Source organism: Phocoena sinus, chromosome 19, assembly GCF_008692025.1.
Source record: "Phocoena sinus isolate mPhoSin1 chromosome 19, mPhoSin1.pri, whole genome shotgun sequence".
Lineage (NCBI taxonomy): Eukaryota > Metazoa > Chordata > Mammalia > Artiodactyla > Phocoenidae > Phocoena > Phocoena sinus.
In genome coordinates, this window is record NC_045781.1 from 7,153,236 (window position 1) to 7,167,857 (window position 14,622).

A 14,622-nucleotide genomic window follows, 5' to 3' on the forward strand; every position below is an offset into this window, starting at 1 on the left:
CAATAGGTCCAGTTTCAGAGCCATTTTATACAAAGTCACAGTGTCAGAACTCTGGGAGGAAATGGGGAAGCGGGGGTGAAGGTGATATCAGCTCAGGAGGTGTCCATGGTTTCACCTTCTGTCGGGAGAAGGAAGGCCACGTGGTCAGTGTGGCCCCGAGGGCAGGGCCTGAGCTCTCCAGGCTGGGCTCCCTCCTCCCTCTCTGGGGCAGGCGGGGAGGGGGACACTCACTGAGCTCATTGAAGAGGAAGGCGTCCTGGTACTCCTTCATGTACTGCGTGGAGCGCGACTCATCCAGGAAGAGCGAGTAGACCCGCTTGATGTCATCCACCTGTACCTCGGTGCCCTGATAGGGGAACTGAGACCTCAGTGGGGCCCCTCCCAGGAGGTGGGTCAGGGTGAGGACTCTGGGGCCAGGTCGCCTGGATTCAAATCCTGCTGTGGCCACCTCGTGGCTGTGGGCCCCACCTCCCCACTGCTCAGTTTCTTTTTTTGTTTGTTTTTTTGCGGTACGTGGGCCTCTCACTGTTGTGGCCTCTCCCGTTGCGGAGCACAGCCTCCGGACGCGCAGGCTCAGCGGCCATGGCTCACGGGCCCAGCCTCCGCGGCATGTGGGATCTTCCCGGAACGGGGCATGAACCCGCATCCCCTGCATCGGCAGGCGGACTCTCAACCACTGCGCCACCAGGGAAGCCCCCCCACCCCTCAGTTTCTTCATCTGTAAAATGGACTTAACGGCATCAACTTGCAGCCAATAGATATTTACTCAGCACCTCCCGTGTGTCAGGCTGGGAGCCACAGAAATTAACCCGAGAGACCAAAGTCCCCTGCCTTTGAAAATTTGGGTTCTGAGACTAAATGCAACTGCCCAGGGAAAGCCCTGGGAGTAGTAGCATGTCCTCCACTCGCTCATCTGACCCCTGGGCAGACGTAGCCGCTGACCTTGCGTTTCCGGCACACCAGGCTGGCGGCCGTGATGAGCTGGATGGCGTAGCGCAGCGAGGTCTCCAGCCCGATGCGGGTCAGCACTGTGTAGGCGTCCTCACTCATCTCCACGTCTTCCTCCTCACACCTGCGGGTAGGGGGCGTAGGTGACATTCAGCCAGGGCCGTGGCACTGCTGGGCCTCTGGGGTACACGTGGAGTCCACGTCCTCAGATGCACAGAATGCGGGCAGGGGGCGTAGGTGACATTCAGCCAGGGCCGTGGCACTGCTGGGCCTCTGGGGTACACGTGGAGTCCACGTCCTCAGATGCACAGAAGAGCCACCGAGGCACAGGCTGGGCCCAAACCTTGGGCCTCCTGAGCCTCTCCCTTCCAAGGCTCTTTCCACGAGGTCAGTCACTGGCACAACCCCTCCCTTCTCCAAAGAGCACGCCCCCATCATAGGCCACTGCTTGGATGCCCAGCCCAGTCCTGCTTCTGGCAGGCCCAGTGACCTCCCCCTCAGACCTCAGTGTTGCCACGTGTCAAACAGGGTGGACACCAGCCCTGCCTCTCAGGCCTGCGGCCTGGTCCTGCCCCGGAAGGCCAGGGCGCCCCACCCGCACCGGATGCGGAGGATCTGCTTTGTGTCCTTCTCGCTGTAGGGAGAGGTCGAGACGATAAGCAGGCGGTCCAGCAGGTCAATGGGGATGCCGTGGGGGCTCTGGTAGCTGGTGCCCCGGATCCTGGGGAGGAGGGGGAAGGGAAGCTGTCAGGGTGGTGCTCTTAGAACCTGGCTCTCCGTTCCCTCTACTCAGAACACCCCACCCCTACCAACCCCCTCGGCCACAGCCCGCTCACTGGACCAAATACCGGTTAGCCTTCAGCTCCGCGCTGGTGTCACTGCCCGACGGCGCAGCCACCCCCTGACTGCATCAATCCCCCTGGAGCTGAGCTGGTTTTAGCTAGATATCTGTGTCCAGGATTACTGGATCAAGGTCCCACTCCTCTGCTTGACACAGGGCTCCACAAGGGATGCAACTGTGCCGGTCCTGTCCCCGGCTGCACCTGGTCCAGCACAAGGCCTGGCACGTGGTGCTAGGAAACAACAGATTCCCATTATTCATGGTAGCTGTGTTCTACAAAGTGGAGGCGAACACTCAACTAGCAAATACAGGGTTAGGCTCTTGTGAGCCTCTGGTCACAATTTTTGGCAACCAATCAATAGATAGCCCGGTTTCAGGTTAAAGACACCTTATTCAATATATATTATTGACTTATTCATGCTGAACTCATAGCCAATAGCACTTGAACTCGTGCCTGAAGGAAGCTCATCTAACACATGTGTTTTCTCTGTACGGCACATCCCTGCCTTCTTGCGCTTAGCGACACTGGACAGCTGGGGGCCATTTTAAACAGCAAAATGACCAGGAACAAAAAGCATACAATGTGACAAATGTCGCACTAAACAGATCAGGAAAAGGACACTTATTTACAGCACGTGAACTGAAACTAGGAGGCAAAGCACTGCCTGCTTTGACCCTCGCCTGGACGGTCTGCCATGGGCGATTCAATTTTTTCCTGCTCTGCACACGTTTGTGAATGACCGCCAAAGTGTGATGGATACCAATTTGGAGGCTACAAATCAACTGTAGCGAGTAAGCAGATCCACGAATACGGAATCTGCAGAGGAATGACTGCGTTTGCTGCCCCTCATAGGAGACACCCCTGTTCCCACAGCCTGACCTGCAGCTGCTACAAACATGCTCTCAGCTGGTCTCGTCCAACCCTGTCATCTGGATACCAAATTCTGGCCCTGCCACCTTCTACGTGTGACCTTGGGCAAGTTACCAGGCCATGCTGTCCCCATCTTTAATACGGGGCTGAGGGAATTCCCTGGTGGTACGGGTGGTTAGGACTCCGCGCTTCCATTGCAGGGGGCACGGGTTTGATCCTTGATTGGGGAACTAAGATCCTGCAAGCTGTGATGCATTGCCAAAAAAATAATAACAAAAATAAAGCAGGGCTGAGACAATATTACCTCCCGAGCTTATTTTGAGGGGGCCGAGCAGTTCATCCTGGAAAAGGGCCAAGCACAGAGCCAAGGACAACCTGCCTGCTGCCCCTGGTAGCCATGCCCCTGTCTTCCCTGCACTACAGCTGGCACGAGGCTGCTGCCCTGGAGGTGCTGGTCCCTGGGCTACCGTGCAGCCAGGTGCTGCCACACACCTGAGCAGCCCTGGGTAATGGGTCCAAGTGGCCATGCTGAGTGCAGCCTTTGGGCCCCAGCCTCTTGCGAGCTCTCTGCCCCCCACTTCCTTCTCCCTTCCTGTGGACTCTTGAAACGTAGATGAGGTGGGGAAGAGCCAGCAGGGAGGACATGGCGCAGCGACACCCTAGGGCAGAGGTTCCCAAGCTTTATGGCGTCTGGTACCCTTCACGTCTCAGGAATTTTTCCATGGTATCCTTAGGTCAAGAGAAATACTAAGCTTCGTTCCCTTTATTTCTATTAAGCAGTTAGGTGCAAGCAACTTAACTGTAGTAGTTTCTGCAGCGTCCAAAACATGTCACTGTGCATCCCTTAAAACCTTAAAACATCCCACAGGGGCTTTCCTGGTGGCACAGTGGTTAAGAATCTGCCTGCCAATGCAGGGGACATGGGTTCGAGCCCTGGTCCGGGAAGATCCCACATGCCCATGTGGGAGCAACTAAGCCCATGCACCACAACTACTGAGCCTGCGTTCTACAGCCTGGCTCCACAACTACTGAGCCCGCACGCCTAGAGCCCATGCTCTGCAACAAGAGAAGCCACCATAATGAAAAGCCCGTGCACCGCAACTAAGAGTTGTTCCCGCTTACCGCAACTAGAGAAAGCCTGCGCACAGCAACGAAGACCCAGTGCAGCCAAAAATTAAAAAAAAACAAAAAACAAAAAAACATCCCACAGCACTCCTGTGTTCTCTGCAGTACCCTGGGGTGCTTTGGCAGACAGTTTGGGAACTGGAGCCTTAAGGGCTACCGGAACAAGAAAGAACATGGCACCTGGACTTCCTTGTGGAGCAGAGTTGCCCACCAGCCCTGACCAGCCACCTACTTTAGTTTGAGGGGAAAGTACACTGTCTTGTCTGGGCCACAAAGCTTGGGAATAGCCAAGCCCACCCCTCCCTAACGAGGTGATCACCAAACGTGCCCTGATTACCCAGTGACCGTTCCCACCACCCAGAGGTCCCCGTTCTCCCCAGGGGCCTCTGAGGGGCCGGCAGTGGCTCACCGGGTGATGCCGCGGTTGGTGGCCATGATGAGGACAGGCGCCATGTCACTCTCCAGGGCCCGGTTGAGGAACGAGAAGCTCTCAATGTCCAGCATGTGGACCTCGTCGATAAATAGCACCTGGGGGTCAGGGGGGCGGATGTCAAACCCACCTCCTGTGTCCCCTCTTCTCCCCCATCGCAACGTCACCTGCCCTGGCCCTGTCCCGGTACTCACGCCGGGGATGATCTCCGCCTTGCCTTCCTCCCGCCACTCGGCCACCTTGGCATTGATCTGCTCTCGGACTTCTGACTTGATCTCCCCTGTGTCACCTGTGGGAGGCGGGGTGTCAGAGACAAGACAGGGATCCAGGGCCGGAGGGTGGACCAAGATGCAGAAGGATGGGACGCCAGGGACAGAGGGAATAGAGACCAAGCCCCTGGATTGGCAGCACGACGGGAGGGCCAGGGAGTCGGAGATGTCCCAGAGAGGCAACACAGGGCGAGAGACGAACCACACTGACAGATGGAGAACAGGAGTCAGCGAACAGGGATGGGGGAAGAGGGGAAAAGCCATCGTCACGGGGGGGGGCTGTACTGGTGGATGGGAGAGGGAGAGGGGAGCTGCCAGGCCCCCCGGGGCGGGGGGAGACGAAGGCTGGGCCTCACCTGAGAAGAGGGCCAGGAAGCCCTGGGTGCGGGAGTTGATGACGTCAATCTCGTGCAGGGACACCGTGTGCACCACCTCCTTGCGTTTCTGGAGCTCCCCGTCTGGGCACTGCACGAACTTGGTCTATGGGGCCGGGGTGGGGTTCGGTGTGGACAAGGGCAGAAAAGAGCATGAAGGGGGGGCCCAAGGGGCCGTCTGGGGGAGACTGGGGCTCCCTGGAATGGAACTAAGAATCCAGATGGGGGTCACCCAGAAACCCCAGGCCCAAGGGGTAGTCAACAGCACTGAAGGATATGGGGGTGCCTGGAGGACCCCGGAAACCATGAGCCAAGTGCCAAGCTGAGGGACCCCAGCTGTCCTAGATGGTACAGGGAAGAACCAGGAGTACCAGGGACACGGGATTGGGGTGACAGGAGGATCCAGACCCTGTAGGCCCTGGGGTGATGGAGGAGAGAGAAACATCCTGGTGCCTGACCGAGGGGACCTGGAGCCCTGGCCCACCTGGGAGCCCATGGCGTCATAGTCCCGAGCGCGTGTGAACGAGCGTCCCAGCTTGGAGATCTTGCCCGTGGCCTTGTCAATGGTGATCACATCCCTGCAGGGGATGAAGGGTGGGGGTGAGGAAAGGAAGGGCCAGAGCTCCCCTACCCTGACCACCTGGTGCGGACCCCACTGCTCACCCAGCCTGGACCTTGTCCTTGGTCAGGGACTCAATCATCTTAGTGCCCAGGTCGTATATGGTCTCCATCTCTGTGGTCTTGAGGGTTAGCTTGCCCACCTTGGAGCCCTGAGGGGTGACATGCCAGGCAAGGGGCTCAGAGACGGGCCCAATGTCTCCCGAACACAGCTTCAGAACAAGCATGACATGGGGCAGCTTTGGGGGCTTGACGAAGATATCCATTGTTACAACTGCGGTGACAGCTTCCCGGGTGCGTGTGTGTCAAAGCCTAACATCTTGTAAACCTTCAAGGGCGTGGCTTATTGGCTGCCAATTGCACATTAATAAAGCTATTATTAAAAATCCAGTGAAGAAACAAACAAAAACCTAAAAGACAAAATCTATAAAAACAACAGGGACCTAAGGTCTCACAGAATGGCCAAAGGGGTCCCACTGTAACACTCCTTTTCTACACCCAAATGAAAGGCGGTTTTTTTTTTGTTTTTTTTTTTTTCGGCGGTACGTGGGCCTCTCCCGTTGCAGAGCGCAGGCTCCTGATGCACAGGCTCAGTGGCCATGGCTCACGGGCCCAGCCGCTCCGCGGCACGTGGGATCTTCCCGGACGGGGACACGAACCCGTGTCCCCTGCATTGGCAGGCGGACCCTCAACCACTGCGCCACCAGGGAAGCCCGAAAGGCGGTTTTTGATCACAAACCCAGAAGAACTCAGCTAAACACAACTAAGAAAACAAAATGCCACGCCCCTCCTCACAAGATGAACAGTCACCAAGTCTGGGCTTTTCCCAGCATATTGGAGTCTCTCCTGTTTCCTGGAATTGTTTCCATAGTGAGGTGCTTCCTTTGTAGGGACAGGTGGCAGCATAAAAGGACCGGGATTGGGGAGGGAGTTAAAGCGAGTTTTGGTTGTTCACTTTTAAAGGGAGGATGTATCCACGGATTTCTGCTGTAATCAAAATCTAATTTAAAGAACTATCTGGAGAATAGCTTTCCCTATATTTAAAGATTCTCCTACCATGCTTTTAAAATTCAAAATTTAATTGCAATGGATGAGACTAATTTAGGAGGCTGTTTACAGGTGTTAAAAGTGCGAGTTGAGGGCTTCCCTGGTGGCGCAGTGGTTGGGAGTCCGCCTGCCGATGCAGGGGACACGGGTTCGTGCCCCGGTCCGGGAGGATCCCATATGCCGCAGAGCGGCTGGGCCCGCGAGCCATGGCCGCTGAGCCTGCGCGTCCGGAGCCTGTCCTCCGCAACGGGAGAGGCCGCAACAGTGAGAGGCCCGCGTAACGCATAAAAAAAAAAAAAAAAAAAAAAAAAAAAAAAGTGCGAGTTGACCTCCACCCTCCAGCCTTGGGGGTAGCCTAGACTCGGGAGCAGACTCACCGTCCCCGTTGCTGGCCGATCAATCTGGATCTCCACCACCTCCCCTTCGATAATCTCAGTCTCCTCCCTGGGCAGAGAACAGATCTAAGGAGAGAGCCCCTCAGGAATTGCCAACTCCCGTGAGCCCTTGGGTGCAGGATGAGCTGGCCAGGGCCGGGGGTGGGGGGGGGACCTCCCAAGGCCGCTGGGACCTGGATCACCCCCTGCTTACTTGATGCGCACACCGATGGAGCGCCGGAAGGCCTGTGTCAGCGCCTCTGTTTTGCTCATCTCCAGGGAGAAGATCTCACTGCCGGCGATGGCTGTGAACGGAGTGTCAGGGCCCAGGGCCTGTGCCATGCCTGGGAAGGAGGGGAGGTAGCCTGGGTAGGTGGGGGCAGCCCTGGCACCAGGTCCCCAATACCCGCTCTGTGGCAAACCAGCTCTTCTCCCTCCTCAGGCAGGAGAGCAGGAGAGGGGGCAGACAAGGAGACGCAGAGAAGGCAGGGGACAGAGGGCCGCATGGGGAGGATCAGAACCCTGCGCTGTGCAGAGGGCAGACCTTATGACTCTATAATCTTGCCAAGCCTTCCTCCTAACCTCTAAGAGCTGTTTAGCCTCAGGGCTTGGGGGTGATGAGCAGGGGTAGAGACAAGGGGCTGAAATTGAAGGTAAGAGAGTAAGACTGTGTAGGTTTGAATCCCGGCTTCAGGGCTTAGCACCGGGTGACCTTGAGAAGTCTGCTCCCCAAGCCGGTTTGCCCCTCTGTGTAATGGGACCGATAACATGACAAGCACTGGCACGGGATGGCACCCTGCATAGGAGCGATTACGAGGGCAGGCAGGGATACACTGGTGCTCAACCATGACTCCGTCACGGTCTGGAACCAGCACAGGGACGGGCCTCCTCTATGGCTTGGGGCCTGGAGCTGGCTGCCATCACAGCGGGGCCATTCCTGCCATCACTCCAAGCGCTGAGCCCCTCTGCCAGCTCCCCTTCCTGAGGGCTCTGCCCAGCTCTGAGCCAAGTCTCCCGGACAGGAAGTCACCGAACCCTCCTGACCAGTGTGAGCTGGGAACTCTCCTTGGTCCCCTTTACAGATGTGTGTCACACTCTGTGCCTGGGTGTCCTGCTCCCTACCGTCTGTCCAGGAGACTCCCAGACATCCTACAAGTCTTAGTTCAGGTTCTGACTCACCTGGGAAGTCTCTCCTGACAACCGCCACCCCGTTTTCTCTCCCCACCACCCCTCATCGGAGGTAGAAGCCTCCTCTGTTCATCACCCTGGACGGTACCATGTCCACGAACACCTCCCCCAGGCCGTAAACTTCTTAAAGTCAGGATTTTGGTCTTAATCATCTTAGTGTCTGCAGTGTCTGGTCCAGGGCCTGGCACACCAGGGTACCCAAATGAGTGCTACTTTATCTTAACTGCAGACCTAGCTATTACCTTGATTCTCACTGCCTGGCCCCACAGTCAAGGCACAAACGTGGGAATGAGTGGGAAGAGAGGAGAGTCCAGGAAAGCTTCAATGATGAAAAGATGCCTGGGTAGGGTTTTGAAGGATGAATAGGAGCTCAACAAGGATGAGGGACAGTTGTGAGTAAAAAGATCTTAACTCACTAATGCATTGCAAAAGAGACTGCTGGCTGTCTATGCAATGCCCATCTTTCCCATCTTCCTTCGTTCCAGAACCCCCATTTTATTAGGGTAGCAGTGATCCCAATTAAAATATTAAAATAAGTTTTAATGTCTCACTGTCTTGTGCAGCAGAGTGTAGCCATTAAGTTCTAGTCAATAAAATATAAGCAAGAGTGTGTGGGAGTCCCAAGACAGCTGCTTAAAGGGAGCTACCTCTTGGAGGTACACCCTCATTGCAATTCCTCTTTCTCTTTCTTCCCATATGGAGTATGGATGGGAAGGCTAGAGCGTAGGCCATCTTCTTGCAACATGAGGTGACCCTGACATGGAAGCAAGTGATGTGGAGGCAGGAAGGTAGGAGCCTTCACTGTTCAACAAGGCTGAATTGGCCTACATTCAGATTATTCTATGGGAGAGAATAAACCCATAGTGTTTAAGGCACTGCCATTTTGAGCTGTTAGACGTGGCTGAACCCAACCCTGACTTACACGGGAGGGATCGTCTGGCAAGGCCAGAAGAGATCCTGCCCTGAGAGGTGTCTTACCCATGGCGATGGCCGTCTTCCCAGTACCCGGCTGGCCGGCGATGAGGACCGCCCGGCCGGCGATCTTCCCTTCCCGTATCATCTCTAGCACCACGCCGGCTGCCCTCCGGGCCGCCAGCTGGCCCACCATGCCCTGGGAAGCCTGGGGGTGGGAGGTGACAGAGCACACAAGGTGACTTCCTCCTGGGCTACTACTGCATTTCTACCACCTCCAGGCTGATGAGATCAAACAGGACATGTTGGCAGGGACTTCAGAAAAAAGCCAAAAAAGCCTTTTCCACCCCCATTTTTTAAAGACCGATAAAACTGCACATGCGGCTGAATTTTATAAATACAGCACAAAGGTCTGGAAGATCATAACGCAGTCCCCATACTCCCCACAGCCCTGGGTCCCCTCTGCCCGAGGCCCCCATGGAGCAGCCTTCCCACCCCGGCCCCCTGGGCTCTACCTGCCGTGGCTCCAAGGCATCGTCTAGCCCCAGCCCCCGGATATGGGAGTGAGCGCCTGTTGTGGGGAAAGAACCAGAAGACACGGTTACCAGCCAGCTCGTGTCGATGTGTGGCCTGAGGGGCTTCCCGCCGAGCCCTGGTTTCCTCCTCGGTCACAGGGGCACCTCGATTCCCCACCTCACTGGGAGGATGGCCGGACATGGTAAATGCTCAGTAAATAAGAATGGCTCTTAGGCTACGTGGTGGCCTGAGTGACCTCCCAGGTTCTAATCTCGTTCCATGTAACTCTGAGAACAAGAGTCTCAGCTATTATCACCCTGGATCATGGCCAGGGCTCAATAATCGCCCCCAGGCCCTCACTGACATGGAGGCGAGGAGGAGTTCAGAGAGGTTAGGTCCCTTGCCCAAGACCACACGGCCAGTGAGAGGTGAAGACGCAGGATTCCAATGCTTTACACTAGACCAGGGCTGGGCAAACTACAGCCTGTGGTTGGGCGCTTGTTTTTGTAAATAGTTTTATTGGCACACAGCCACATCCATTCGTTCACATACCATCTGGGGGTGCTCTCGCATTGCTGCAGCAGAATTGATTACTTTCAACAGAGAAGATTTACTATCTGGCACTTTAAGGAAAGATGTGTCAACCCCTGTGCTGGCCTGTAGGCAGGCTGAGGGCAGGGACTGGGTGCAGCTAGAGTCTCCTGGGTCCTCAGCTCCCAGCAGGGCTGGCCCTTGATAGCTAAGTGCTTTACCTTATTGTATCTTATGTCAACTGAGGAGGTGAACTACTCTCCCACCATTTTGCAGGTAAGGAAACTGAGGCACAGAGAGCAACTAGTCCCTTACTACGCGGCCAGCAGCGTGCTTCCAGAACCCGGGTTCATAGCCAGGAGCGCTTTACTGCCTCTTCTGGAAGCTCTGAATGAATGAATGTGAACAAATAAGTGTAGTCTCCTCCTTGCAAGTCAGGCTCTTTGCAAAGGCTGCACCCTGCTGTTGCCACTACACCCCAACTTCCTGGTCCCAGGTGAGCTGGGACCAGGGGCTTGCCTGCTCTGAGTCTCGGTCACCTCAGCTAAAAATGGGATGACAGTCACAAGAGGCACCTTGTGGGGCTACTGTAAGGATTCGAGGGATGCAAACTCATATTCAACAGTTATCTGTGGAGCGTCTGGTCTGCCAGGGCCTGTGCTGGGGACACCGCTAGGAAGGAGACAGACCAGGTCCCTGCCCTCAAAGAGATGATGCGTGTGCTTGGTGTTTGGGACAGTCAGTGCAGGGCCAACCCCAGTCAGCACTCAGCAAATATCCACTTTCACGATTTCCAAGCAGGATGCTGGGGCATCAGGGAGCCCTGCCAGGGAAGCCAAGCCAGCAGCAGTACCGCCTGGGGTTGAGGCCTGGCATGGTCTACCCCACCCCCGCCCCCAGCCATCTGACCTGCTCTAGAACTCAGGAACCTCCCTCCTTGGATAGTGGGGATGGGGGATGGTGGGATGGTGTGCAGGCCGACTCCCTCCTGGGGGCCCTGGCTAAGCTGGCTCTGTCAGGGGTACAGAGGGAAGGCAGGGGCTAGGTCCTATTCCTGACCCACGCTCACTCACCGATACGCTCAATCCTCGTCACGTCGCGGATCTCTGGGACCTTGGTTGTGGCTGTCTGGGGTTGGAGGAAGACGCATCAGTACGAGCCTTTGCGGTCCCAGCTTTCAACAACCCCTCCTCTGTCCCTCCTGCCCGCCTCCCACAAGACAGTCCTTTCCACTCCTCCCCACAGACAGGCTGGCATCCCAAACACCAGATCCTCCTCAGCTGTCACCCACTAGGGCTGGTGGGTTGACCCCATTACACCGTCAGTCCCAGGAAGCCAAGGACTGTGTCTGTCTCGTTCACAGCCCCGTCCCCAGGGCCGGGCCCACGTTTGGTGCCCAGGAATTATTTGCTGAAGGAAGAAGTCCTCCCCGTCCCCCAGAGCTGCAAGGACAGATGCAGAGTGGGCATTAACTTGGATGTGTTCTGGCCCCCCTTGCGCCTCGCTGCCCCAGCTCTCTGTCACTAGGCCTTTGCATGTGCAGGTCCCTGGTCTGGCCTGCTCTCCCCACCCCCCTCACTGAATCAGATCAAGCGTCACTCATTAAGGGAGGCCCTCCCTGACCTCAGCCCCTGCCCGGCTAGTTCTAGGGTCTCTGGATATCCAGACAGAAGGAAGGGCCTCTTTTGGGAGTCTGATCTCACACTCACAAGGTAGACTGTTGGATCAATGTTCTTGGCTCCAATGGATGTGAGTCCCATGAAGGGCACAGCCCACGTCTCACTGGTCTCCCTTGGGGCTCAAAGTTTGGAGTTTGAATGAATGACGCCCTGAAGTGCTGAGTTCACTCAACAAGCAGGAACTGAGGTCTCCTGTGTCCCCAGCTTTCCAAAGAGCAAAGTCAGACATTATCCCCTCTCACGTGGGCGAGAGAGATGAGTAAACACCGCCTGGGACAATTCAAGAACCGAATGGAGATCCACTCAGATATTCACGGCAGTGTTATTTATAACCAAAAGGTGGAAAAAACCCAAAACATCCATCAACGGATAGATAAACAAAATATGGGGTAGCCATAAAACGGAATATTATTCAGCCATAAAAAGGGATGAAGGGACTTCCCTGGTGGCGCAGTGGTTAAGAATCCGCCTGCCAATGCAGGAGACACGGGTTCGAGCCCTGGTCCGGGAAGATCCCACATGTCGCAGAGCAACTAAGTCTGTGCACCACAACTACTGAGCCTGCGCTCTAGAGCCCGCGAGCCACAACTACTGAAGCCCGTGCGCTTAGAGCCCATGCTCCGCAACAAAAGAAGCCACTGCAACAAGAAGCCCGCGCACCGCAATGAAGAGTAGCCCCCGCTCACCGCAACTAAAGAAAGCCCACGCACAGCAATGAAGACCCAACGCAGCATACAATTCTTAAAAATAAAAAAAAGACCCAACGCAGCCAAAAAAATATATAAATAAATTTATATAAATAAGTAAATAATATTTCTTTTAAAAAAGGGATGAAGCTCTGATCCACGCTACAACGTGGATGAACCTTGAAAACATTATGCTGAGTGAAAGAAACCAGACACAAAAGGTCACATGTTGTATGATTCCGTTTATATGAAATATCCAGAATAAATAAATCTAGAGACACAAAGTAGATTAGAGGTTGCCTGGGGTGAATAAAGAAAGGGAGGCCTAAGAAGCCAGCACGCTGACCCAGCTCCTTGGCCACCTGCCCCCAACCCTCTTCCTCCTCACAGGTCTCCTAACCAGAATGAGAGGAGATGCAGGCATCCAACCCAAGGAAAACCCTCCTCTCTCTGGAACCAAGAGTTCAGACTTCCTGACCGTGGCCTGGTCACAAGCCTCCTCCCTTGCTGTTTGTGAACTCTCCCACTTACTCCTCCTCATAGGAGGTTGGTCACTGCCCCCAAACCCCTATCAGAAGATTGAGAACATACTCTCACCCACCCCTATACAGCCTATCAGACTCTACTCGAGACAAAAAATAGACATGGGTCCAGGAATCCCAACATAAACAGACCTGCCTCCTACAAAACCTTTCCTTTCACCATAAGCCTCTCCTACCCCGCGCTGCCTGCTGATCCCATGGAAACAAAACTGAGCTACCATCCCCTCATACTCCCAATACTTCATCCATACCCACGCAAACTGGGTCTCCGGAGTGTGGCCACTGCCCTTTCCTCTTCCGCTTCCCCATCCATCCCCTTTGCCATGACAACAGAAACACTCACATGTCGCCCCTCAGGCACCAGTTAACTCTCATCCCGACCCTAGCCCCATCTTGACTGGGGTCACCATGGGAACCGAGGCATCTGGAAGCCACGTCCAACCGCCAAGCTACGGCTACATCCCTTCTTCATTCAGATGTTTCTCAGAAAAGTACTAGGTGCCTGGCCCAGTGTACCTGGTCTCTCCTTTATGGAGTTCACATGCATACATTCAAGTGATAACTTATTGAGCATCCACGTTGGGCATGTCCTGATGAAATGCTGGGAATATGAAAATGGCTAAAACAATCCCATGACAAGTACCTAAGCCTCTGTGCCCCCGGCCCTTTCCGCTCTCTACTGACACCCTCTGGGTTCTCAACACTCTCTTTTGGGTCAAGACTCAATAAGCAACTCCACGATCTGAGGCGCATTGGGCAGGTCCCCGCCTGTGTTTCTCCCTTGTACTCAGGTACTATTCACACCATCAACAACCCAAGACTGCTGGATGGCTTGGAGCCCAAGACACTACAACCCTCATCAGACTTTAAGGCAAAGGACTGGAGAACTGGCCACTAGTTGCGTCCAGAGGATTGGAAGTTGGAGTTCCTAGAAGTTGATGGAGTCAGATTTGACCACTGAGACCGTAAGCATTCACTTGAACCCAGGATGCCGGTATCCTAGTCCGTTCTTTTTTCCTCCCTCAGATCCAGAAGCCCGGGCCCCCAGCTCCCTCCTTCCTCAGAACCAGGAGTCCAGGCCCCCAGCCTCCTCTCCGCTAAGATCCAAGAGTCCAGGCCCCCAGCCTCCTCTCCGCTAAGATCCAAGAGTCCCCGTCCAGCCCCCTCCTCCTTGAGACTCCTCAGCCCTCCGCACGCCGACACTCACCACGGTTGCCATGATGCTCACCAACCGCCAATATCCTAGCGGAAACGGAAACGCGCTAGGAACGAGGCGTTCTGGCCCCTCTAGACTGCCAGGTCCTCCAAATATCTCGGTGGTTCTCCTGGTGGGGCGCGGCGTCACTTTTCAGGGCGCGGCGTCACTTTTCAGGCCCCGCCCATCCAGGCTGCTCTGGAAGATGAGTTCCCAGAACTCCTGAGTCCATTCCCCACGCGTCGTGGCTCCTCCTCCTTTTACCCAGGCCTCCTTGCTAAGGCCGATTGCAAAATTCTTAACACTTCTTTGGGCAACCACACGTCCCCCACGCCTCCTTTCCTCCTTATCCACCGTCTTCCTTCCCCCGCCAATTTTGGGGCCTCTAGCTTCGGATTGACAGAGCTGAAGGCCAATCAGCTAGCGCCCACTGGAGCTCGCACCAACAGCCAAGGCGGGGGCGGGGCTGAGCGAAC

The 14,622-nt window shown here is 55.5% G+C and overlaps 1 protein-coding gene across 4 annotated transcripts; it reads right to left on the minus strand.

The window, feature by feature from the left end:
• Positions 1–7: 7 nt before the first annotated feature.
• Positions 8–14,531, minus strand: RUVBL2 (RuvB like AAA ATPase 2). 4 transcript variants are annotated; one of them, XM_032613941.1, is made up of 15 exons: positions 14,159–14,531; positions 11,118–11,172; positions 9,513–9,568; positions 9,064–9,205; positions 7,112–7,241; positions 6,901–6,967; positions 5,522–5,628; positions 5,343–5,436; positions 4,841–4,964; positions 4,410–4,504; positions 4,195–4,313; positions 1,550–1,669; positions 943–1,072; positions 232–346; positions 8–118 (listed from the first exon to the last, which is right to left on the minus strand). In XM_032613941.1, the coding sequence occupies exons 1-15, from the start codon at positions 14,168–14,170 to the stop codon at positions 93–95; spliced, it is 1,392 nt and encodes a 463-aa protein (XP_032469832.1). In that variant the 5' UTR covers positions 14,171–14,531; the 3' UTR covers positions 8–92. The 4 variants fall into 4 exon arrangements, with proteins under 4 accessions (XP_032469832.1, XP_032469829.1, XP_032469831.1 ...); XM_032613938.1 differs by having other exon boundaries at positions 232–649; positions 14,159–14,504; XM_032613940.1 differs by lacking the exon at positions 14,159–14,531 and adding an exon at positions 11,754–11,966.
• Between the last annotated feature and the right edge of the window lie 91 nt (positions 14,532–14,622).